At 43.9% G+C, this 10,463-nt stretch overlaps 1 protein-coding gene across 3 annotated transcripts in view; it reads right to left on the reverse strand.

Moving 5' to 3' along the window:
- PIK3CG (phosphatidylinositol-4,5-bisphosphate 3-kinase catalytic subunit gamma) overlaps nucleotides 1–9,297 on the reverse strand; it is a 33,974-nt gene extending 24,677 nt beyond the window's left edge. The window contains exons 1-2 of one of the 3 annotated variants that reach the window (XM_065839140.2): nucleotides 9,064–9,294; nucleotides 1,071–3,086 (exon numbers count right to left, since the gene is read on the reverse strand). In XM_065839140.2, the coding sequence (XP_065695212.1) occupies nucleotides 1,071–3,074 (2,004 nt within the window). In that variant the 5' untranslated portion in view covers nucleotides 3,075–3,086; nucleotides 9,064–9,294. Of the gene's footprint in view, nucleotides 1–1,070; nucleotides 3,087–4,394; nucleotides 4,546–9,063 lie in introns of those variants that run through there. The other 2 variants (XM_065839149.2, XM_065839175.2) reach the window with 2 other exon arrangements.
- Between the last annotated feature and the right edge of the window lie 1,166 nt (nucleotides 9,298–10,463).

Genomic DNA, 10,463 nt, shown 5'->3' on the forward strand with positions numbered 1-10,463 from the left:
ATGAGAACCCACAGAAATTAAAAGCCCCATCCTGCAGGTTCCCAGGCTGCAGCAGTTCCTTTTTTTTTAAAAAAAAAAAAAAAAGAAAAAGAAAAAGAAAAAAACATTTATGTCAATTCTGTCCTCTGATTCTTTGAACAAAGTGTTTCCTGCTCTGCAGGGAGACAGCCTTTCTGCACAAACCCGGGCCCTGTCAGGTTTGGGGAGCCTGCAGAGCTGCCTTGCAACAGGGGACACGTTTACCAGGAAGAACCGCAGGGTTACACCTTTTCATCAGCCTTTAGACGCGACTCTGCCGCTGACAGCAGCCGGCCCAGCTCCGGCACCGTGTTGTGAGAAAGCAAACAAACCAGTTTTCTTGTATAACTGATATAAACCTCAACATTTCATCTGGAAGATTCACATACAAAGCGCTTCAAATCGATACAGCGGTGATTCATTGCCATCAAAAGCACAATTTCTCACCCAGCTTCCCAGAACAAATTAATCTTATGGAGTCCTAGAAACTCTTCATTCACTTTTAAAAATTTTTCTGGATAAATTTGTTCCTCCCTTAACAGTACAAGACTGAAGTCATTGGCATATGCTATGTAACTACACTGTTATTCTGGACCTAAAAGCCAACCCCAGATGTTTCTTCAGGCCTTGCCCAGGTCAACATCCGCCTTTACTTCCTTTCTGTCTACATTCTTTCTAAACTGTTGGTGAAGCTGGTCAACAGTTCTTCAGTGCTATGTGATTCAGACCTAAGACAGACAGGATTAGAGACAGCACAGCTTGGATTTGCTCCATCATAGCTGTGCTAGTGTTGACAATCTCCAGAAAAAACAAACTACTGTAAACACAAACTGCAAGACACAAGTCCGTGGTAATGCAAAAATAACAACATAGGCAAAAGGCAAAATGTAGAAAGCACGTTTTGGGTTAACTTGGTCACTACCACTGCTTTGACTAAACACTGAAGACTTCAAATAAAAGGATAACTAACTAGACCCACCAAGGCTGGAATGATGACGGGGTAATGCCAATATTCCAGGCAGGCAGATTTCAAGAATGCAAATATACCTCACCTGCACAAGTTGTAAAAGATAATGAAGAACATCATCATCTTCTAAACTTTCCAGTTTTTGAACTGCCATTGCTCGAACATTTTCATCTGAAAAGTTACAGTCCAGAAGCTGCATTGTGAGTCCAACATCTAAAGTGCTTTGATCCCAAACCTCCTTCTTAGCTAGCAACTGGTAAGTTTTGGCCACTATTTCTTGCTGTCCCCATTTCACGGAGCTAAGCAGCTTAGGATACGCCTTGGGGTGCTTTATGCTTTCATATCTAAAGTGCCACAACAGTTCTTTGTCCTCAGGAGAAAGTGGATTAAGTGGGTCAGTTGCTATGATTTCTTCAAGTTGCTTGCGAAGCTGGTTGGGCATTTCGGCTCGTGTCCTGTCCCCTTGGGGGTCTGACGTTATCCTGTGCTTGGGCAAGGCAATTGGGTGACAATATTTGTCCAGCACAATAGAGATGGCCATTGAGTTCTCTTTATCTGGGTTAGTTGCTGATGTGAGCTTGTCTGCATTGATACTTCCTTGTTCTTCCCCCTTGCCTGGAATTTTCCACATGTGGAGCACATACTCCCCACTGCGTAGCAGGAAACGGTGATCTATCAACAAAAGATTTACATAATAGAGAAGCTGAGTTTTGCACTTTGAATCAGAGTTAGGGGACTCATGTGACTGAAGGTTTGTCTTTGTGGACAGTCCCTGTGCTTTGCCGCAGTATATCTGAAGATTCAGGAGTGCTCCTTTAGGCAAGTCTTTGATTTTGATATCAAACTCCAACCAAATATTCCACAGAACCTCCTCAGTAAAAGGCTTTGATGAAGTCCTCCTCTGTGAAAGGAGCTGCTGCCCATGTTGAATGTTAGCCTCCACAAACACAGTCAGATCAGTATTTCTTGGTAAAACTGGGATATCAATGCCAATTATTTTCACCCTAAATTTCCTATTACAATCCCACAACGAGATAGTGAAGACTCTCTCATGATCTTTTCCATCTATTGTCAATTGTTCATGATACCCTGTAACTCCTGTACAGTCATCCACCAAGGGCCACTCTTCCTTCTGAACCTCATCCTCATTTGGGTCAGGGGGATTGTCTAAGACAAGGTGGATTTCTTCCCCATTCTTAAGGCACTGTCTTATCCAGTGAAAATCTTTGATCGGTGTCTCTCCAGTAATGTACTCATCTCTGCCACAAATTCTGAGAACAAAATCCAGTTCACTATGATCTTCAGGAATGTCCATCAAAGACTTTTTCTTCGCCATTTTTGTGAAAAAGCTGTGGAGAATCATATCTGGCGTGTCATCTATTGACACTTTAATTTTTTGGCTAGTTGTTCCTCTATGTATGATTATGAAAATGTTATTATTAGTGATCTTTTTAAATAAATATTCTGGGAGTGGTTTAGATGTAGTCCATGGGTGCATTGCATACAATTTGGGATCTCTACAGGCTACCTCTATCATTCGTGGAGTGACTAACCTGCGGCGGGTAAATTCTAGCTCATCATCATGCACGTTGCTTACATCAGTGACATCGTAACCAATTAAGTCGTTAAGCTGCCGTTGAAATTCCTGAACTTCTTCTGATGGTTTTTGTTTCTGGACAACATAGATCTTGCCCACCTTCTTCTGTAATACTTTCCAGTACAATATGCAGTCTAATGTCTGTAATACTTGATGTTTATCATAAATCTCATACCACTGCCCTTTCTTCTGATACTGCAGAATAAATTGATCTGGGGTGAATGCATGGTAGAAGTCTGCGGTTTGACTCATCTCTATTGCACGCATCCAAATCTGTGCTTTCATTTGCTCAACCGTACAGTTGCCAGCTATTTCGAGTAACATCATTTCCGGTACTTTAGTATGTTTGTTGCTTGTAGGTAAAATGAACTCAATGGATATCAGTTCCATTGATGACAAATTACTCGATGTACAATGAGGTTTCATTCTTCTTCTCCTTCGCTTGTTTTCCTCTCTCATAACAACGGGCTGTTCATAATCCCCCAACTCCATGCCAGAAGAAATCTAGGAAAACATACAAAATACTTGATTACCTTCTCATTTACATTTTTCTTTACTCTTACTTTATAACTCCTCTCAATTAAAATCACAGTCCAGTCAGAATCCTGCTAGGTATATGCTTTTTATATTTCCCTTTAAGTTCTGGTCACAAATGCTTGATTTATATAAGCTAACGTAGATGTAATATATCCAATAACAAGCATTAAGAAAAACTCAAAACAAATAAACAAAACAAAAAAACCCAAACCCACAACAACAACAAATACAAACACATAAACCCTCAATGATTAAATATTTAAAATAGAGCTTTTAAACAGCCTTCCCAGATTTCACTGAGCATAAGCAGTTTGCATTTATATTTCCTCCATACTGATTTGTTCTTGCTTCTGTTTGATTAAGCACTGATCCTTCTGCTGCCTCATCTGTTTTGATGCTGCTGATATTAACATAAGTGGATTTTCATAGAAATCAAAAGACACGCTATGGTGTATGAGCAGAATGTGATCCCACCGAGCTCTAGGAATGACAAAAAGTAACAAAACAAAGCCATTTATTTTCAGACTGGACAAAGCTGAGCCTATTCCCATTTTCCTCTGCATCACTTTTTAGTGATGAAAAATGAGGACTTACACCAAAAAAAGCACTTATGATTCAAAAGTCATGGACTACTTCAGAAGACATATATTTAAAGTGCATCTAAATTCCAGCCTAGTACCCTTAGATTTCTTCCTCTAAATAAATCAATTCACCAGACTGATAAGATCCATCCATTTTAAAAGTAAACACTTCCAGCACAAAATATTAGTTTATTACAGACGAAAAAACTCCCAAGCTGATGTCAACTTATTACCCTGTACATCAAATCACTCCTAAAACACCTGTAAAACAACTTTGAGCATGAGCAGCCTACCTTATCAGCTTTCAGTAAACAAAAAACATTGCTGCTCACAGTTAATTTCCATTGAACAGTATTAAAGTGGAAATGATTCAGCGAGAGCTTGGCAGAGGCAGCACTGACTGGGCGCGTTCACACAAGCTGCCCCTTGAGCTTTCTTATACTCAGTTTAAGTTACAGCAACGTACTGAACAACTTTTCCAGACATTGCTTTTTACACATAAAATCTTCCTCTTAACTGCTGTAAAAACTAAAACAAATGTAACGATGCCTTAGCAGATAACAAAACAAGAAAATCAGAATACAAAAGGTTAAACTGAAACAACACGCTAGCTAAAATTCTCTTTTCAAGTTCCGGAAAGCAACGACTGTGGATACCCCACTTCTAAAACTGACAAAATACAAGGAAATATTACCTGCTTATAAAGTAAAGGCTGAATTGCTGAAGACGACTCATTTGTTTAATTTCTGAAGTTCCTATTTTTCTAAAGGAATCATTCACACAAAAAAAGTCTTTGTTTAAGCTGTTCTGCTTTTCTTGCTCACCCTCATAGCCAGATGCAAAGGAAGTGCTGCACTTACCAGGAAGGAAGTTTTAACCAACTTGATTATACATATGATTGCTCATTTTAAAAGAAGTCAGAATGCTTTTCCTGTTACAACAGCAAAAATACACCTTCAGTACACCAATGCCATTTTAAGACACATGCATAGAAGACAGGCTTAAAGGCTTTTAAAAATAGCTAAGAGTAAGCCAGGTAATATATCTAATGAATCCTAAGAAAACATTGTTAAAATAATATATTTTAGAGAGTCTAACTACTTTATAAAAGAGTTAAAGAAAAATACTAAATAAAAGACAAATAAATCTGCAGTGTTTGTTTATTTTTGTGTTCATGGTGATACTTGAATTCATCAGTGTTGTTTGAGCCAGTCTCTGTACAGGTGGCACAGGGAGATGGTATCTGCCCAGGATATTGTGTGCTAACCTCCAGAACAGAACTGCCAGGCAATCCTTCTCCTAGCGTTTTTAACTCATCCACTTACGATTACAAACACACAGTGAAATCCACTAGAAATTATGATGATTTATGATTCTGGAAGAGTTTAAACCATGGGCTTTTCAAGCCTAATTCTGGTAGTTAACTACAACCTGAGGAGCTGTTCCTTTAAAAAAAGAAAATCCCCAGAGGAAGAGATTTGCGAAAACATGTACAAATCAGAAAGAAAATACAGAAAAACTTCTAGTCTTATCCTTTTGCCTTAAGACTTTTCCAGTGAAATACCGACCACTTTGAAGAGCAATAAGCAGTACATATCCTACAATAATTATGAAACAACTGACAGGTCTTTCAGCAACAGCGAAGTGGTGGTGTTAGTTGTTTTTTAACATATGCACACTTCCTATCTTGTAAGACACCTTCCTTATTAAAAAGGGGGGAAAAAAAGCTCCTTCTGTATTGGGAAAAAAATCTTATAGTCTCTTAGCTGCCTCCAATGATCTCACAACCTCTGAAATTAATGGCTAAAAAAACACCCTTGAGGTAGCTCTTCTTTTGCAGAGCATCATTTTGCTTGGCAGCAAAGACTGATTTCTTTTTAGAGGTTATTTTTCTCAGAAGTGAATTTGGGGAAAACACATCTGTCCTAGTTCCCTCTGCCTTTTACAGCCAGTAATGGAAATTTCTCAATGAAGTGGTGAAGTTGTCCTGAACATTTTGTTCCTGCCATGAAATCTACCCCTCTTGGGCAAGACATCTCCAACATTCATCTTTCGCCCATGTGCAGCCTGTCAGTACTCATCAGCTACACTCTCTGGCATCTCAGCACTACACGCTGCTTTCCTCTCTGGTGCTCCTCTCAGCCAAAAAAAGCAGTCGGAAAACTTGAGCACCTGTAACCTCAACAGCAGCACCCAGGATGACGGAGGAGTAAGAAGCAGCCGCTTTCGTATAAAAAGGAAAAGGAGCTGAAGTTGTAAGGAAGAAAAAAGAACAATGCTGAAGGTGAAAATGGATTTTGCAAAACCTATGCTTTGAAATTCCCTGACTTTGGAGAGCTTGACTTGGCAATGATTTTGCAGAGCCTGTATTTTGAAGTACAATTTCTAAAACGTGTAATACAGTCACATATTTTTCTTCATTTAAATGTAAGCAACTAGCAGTGAGGGTTTTTTTCATGCCAACAGGCTACAAATGTTTTGTGCAAATATCCCTTGTTCTAAAAGTGGTGCTGACCCTATTAAGTAAGCCTGAACTCATCAGCGTTTCATTGGGTTTTGCCAGTCCTAAGAAAGCTTGCCAGTTTAAAATGTCCTCATCTTGCTGCCACGTGAGATGCACTTAAAGATTAATTTTTCAAACACATATACACACAAGTATTCCATCTCCTCTAAGCTATTCTAGTTCTACTCCATTGATCAAGGCCATCAAGAAAATCGAAAGCAGCATCTCTATCTCATGCAGCAGCGAGCAACTCTACGGTGCTCAGAGAATATCATTGTTTGACACTCTGATCCATGTTCATTTGGGCTGTGACCTGCCATGGCTAGTCCAGTGCAATCTCCATCTCTGTTTCAGCTCTGACCCCTCTTCATTAGCTTCAGAAGCCAATTCTTGGAGTGATGACTGCCTCTAATCTGTCTCTGCAAAGAGACACAAAAGTGTCCCTGTTATTAGGATGACACCAAATCGTATCTATTTCCTGCTAACCTGTGTGTAGGCATAGCAAAGCCATATTTCCTCATGCATATGCATCAGAACACTTGGATGTTTATAAATGAAAAGAATTTAAAATAACTTCCTAAAACCTCTGTGTCAAGTTTAAGCATTACTTACAGTACTGACGTATCTATACACCTACTGCAACGCCATCGCAAAAAAAAATCACTCTTTTTTATTATTAATTCTAATTTAATTAAATTCTAAACCCAAATTTCTCTGTATTAGGAGAAATTAGTCCACAAATCCTGATGGGGTGCAATGCAACAGGAGGAGATGGGCCTGTAAAGGGTAACTAAGAAAAGCAAACAGGCTTGCCTTTGTTTCTAGTCATGTTACTATCTCATCACGCAGGTCAGCAAACTGATCATAACAACAACAAAAATTGGTTAGTTTTCAGCTGGATCAGTTCCTTAATCTGACTCATCAGTTGCAGGAATGGTAAGGAAAGGAAGAGAACACAAGGGAATGAACCCAGCACCGTTTAGGATAACTGAGACTGAAACATAATTCACAGCAGGATTAGGAGATCATTTAACCAGTAAACTTGTTCAACGGTTTGCGAACACTGGTTGAGGTATTATCATGAATTACTTCTTATAGTCTGCTACAAAAAATTTGAAGATAGCTGTCAAATGTCAGTGCTTTGGTAGAGTTTTACTAGTTACTTATTCTCCACCAGTTATTCTCATGCTTATTCTGTAATAGTTTCTGCTTCTGGATTAATCCACCATGTGATAAACTTATTTTTAAATCATTCTTTTCACTTTTGTGTCAGCTCCTTCCCAGACACCATAAGCTACAAGAAAACAGGGACTCTATCAGAGTAATAATCACCTTGTGCCCACATTATGCAAATATAATTATCTACTTACATTTGCACTTTAAGATAAATGGAAAAAAAACCACCTATGACATGAACCAAAGTTTCCCAAGCAGCATACTCCATCTGCTGCATTGTCCTGTATCAGAAGGCCACTCTGTATTTGCTGGATAGAAGTACAATATATCTTCCTTACACCTACAATGATCCAGTGCTGAACTATGCAGGTAAGATACAGCACTAACATGTAAAGAATGAACACAACAAAAACTGCTTTGCTCAGTTCTTTTGTCAAATCCTCCAGCAACTACAAGCTCTCATGGGAATTAAATCAGTGCAGCTTCCCATTAGCAAGCAAATTTCAGAGATAATATAATCACATTCTCCATCAAAAAGTGTACTGATTAGCAGGTACAGCTGAACATCTCCGCCAGGAGGTTGCACAGTGAATGTGACTGCTCTCAAGACTGCACTGCCTTCACAACAGACCTTTACATATTTTGGTTTCTACATGAGGTATCTATTTCGGGGTGCTTCTGGAACAAACAATAACTTCTAGCTGGTTCCAAAAAATGCAGGTAACAATTTTGGCAAAGTTCTACTTAACTGTAGTTATGAGAGTGGTAGTGATCTGCCTTTAAACCAGCACTTCATGGAGTATAAAAACATGGAGATGGCAGTTGTGGCTCCTGCAGGGACACAGTTGCTATTTGGCCCATCATTCAACTTGTGGCCAGCTCTTCAAACACGGCTCTTTGGCAGCGTGATCCACAGACAACCAGTCCCTGAATGCCCTCAGCTATTATTTCAGACAATTTGTGGCAGATGAAGGTTTTATGGTCTACATGTACCAGACAGATACAGGAGATGATTACTTGTTAGATGAGGAACTACAGTTGTTTATTGCTTAAAAGCTATGTTGTAGCAGAGCTGACTCATAGATCTTACGACCAGAGGGAACAGCTACCACTGTCTGCTGTGATCCTTCACTCCGCACTGTTTTAGTCAACATACTAATAGTGTCCTCAGCAGGTTTTGCATCAAACTGTAACCCTTGCTTGGGCTGGGACGTTAGTCGGTACAAGGGCCGCGAGGGGCTAAGGGCCGGAGAGCGAAGGAGCTCAGCCCTCGCCTGGCGACCGCAGCGTTGCCTGCCGCCCGCACACACGCCCCGCTGGAAGGCCCGGGAGCAGCGGGCCGGGGCTGCCTCCCTCAGCCGGCCCACCGGCCGGGCCCCGGGGCCGCGGCCGCCCCGCTTCCCGCCGCCCCGAGATGGCGGCCGGGGCCTCGCCGCAGCGCCCGCGGGAGCCGCAGCCCAGTCGTCGCCGCAGGAGAGCAAACCTCGCCTGCTCAGCCCGGCGGGGCAGCCGGGGACCGCGGCCACCCAGCCAGGGGCGCGCCCGCCGGGCGGTCTGCCCACCGCCGCCGCGGGGAGCCGGGCCGCGCCGCCCCGGCCCTGCGCCCCCGCTGCCACCTGCGAGATCGGGCCCCGGGCAAGGGCGGACGGCGAACCCCGCCGGCCCCCGGGACGGCGCTACTCACCGCAGCGGCGCGGCCGCAGCCCCGGCTCCAGCTCCGCACAGGTGTTTTCCTCAGCAGGAAGCGGAGCGGGCCGGGGGCCGGAGGGGAGGCTCCATGGCCGGCGGTAGGCAGCTCCGGAGCCGCCGCCAATCACACGCCGGGCAAAGAGGGAACCGGCTGTGGGCCTCCCCGCCCCGCTCGGCCGCCGCCGCCCGGCCCCGGGGCGCTCGGCCCCCGCCGCGGCCCGACGAGCCCCGGGGCCGGGCCCCTTCCCCCGAGCGAGGCGGGGGCCGGGGAAGGGGCCGGCGCTGGGCCGGGACATTCGGCGGGTTTCTTGGCGAGTCTCTTGAGCGCGATGCCCGGCCTTGCCGCCTGGAGGCAGCGGGCAGCCCTGCCGTGGGCCGGGACCCGCTGGCCCGGTCCGGCCACATCAGCCGGAGCGGGGATACATCCACCACTATGGTGAAGCACCACAGGCCTGGTGTGGTGTAATCTCCAGCACAAGGCACGCAGGACCTGTCCTGGTAGCAGTACGGGCAGGAAAACCTCTCTGGCCGCAGCTTGAAGAATCGTTTCTGCCCGGGCGCGCAGCTTGGAGCGAACACTGCCGCGCGGTGCCGGCTGCGGGGCCAGGCCGGGGCCAGGTGCTGCCGAGGTCCATCCAGCCCCTCACGCTGAGGCCAGGACAAAGTTATTTTGTCTAAGCTGTCTTCAAATACTCATGGAGTCAGCAATCTGCTCTACCACACAGTGGCCTTCTCCTTTGGAAGGATTTTCATTATGTCTTACTAGATGTCTGCTCCTACAGGTTTAGCTTCTTACTTGTCTTCATTCCGTTTTTTGTTTGGTTTGGTTTTTTGTTTTTTGTTTTTGTTTTGTTTTGTTTTTTTGCAACTACTTGTGCAAAGGTGCTGTATCTTGTTTTCCCACTATTTTTCCATCTCCAGGCTGGGCCGTCCTGGCTCTCTCCTTTAAGGTCATGTTCCTTGGACCTCCTGCGATTCCTGTAGCTTGTCTCCAGGCTCCTGCCAAATAGGCCATGTTGTTTTTGGAAGACACTGCTCAAAACTGGACATAGTCGTACTCCAGCTAAGGCCATGCCAAGGCTGCCCACAGCAGGAGGATTAATTCATCTTTCTTACAGTGCCAAGACTCCAAATGCAGCTCAGGCATAACCATTCACTTCCAATTCAGATAAACAAACAACTGCCCCTCGCTGCTTTCCCCACCCTGGCTGCTGGCTCTTTGGCTCTGAACGGAGCTGAGGGTTTGTATCTCCGCAGCTTTTGTTTGGAATTAACAGCAAAACTCCTTCCGTGGTTGTGCTGAGACCTTTTTTGACCCTGATCTTACAATGAGATTCACAGGTGAACCCTGTATGGCACGGAGTCTGCACACTTGCCTTGAAAGCCATGCTGGCA

This window comes from Patagioenas fasciata, chromosome 1 (assembly GCF_037038585.1).
Source record: "Patagioenas fasciata isolate bPatFas1 chromosome 1, bPatFas1.hap1, whole genome shotgun sequence".
Classification (NCBI taxonomy): Eukaryota; Metazoa; Chordata; class Aves; order Columbiformes; family Columbidae; genus Patagioenas; species Patagioenas fasciata.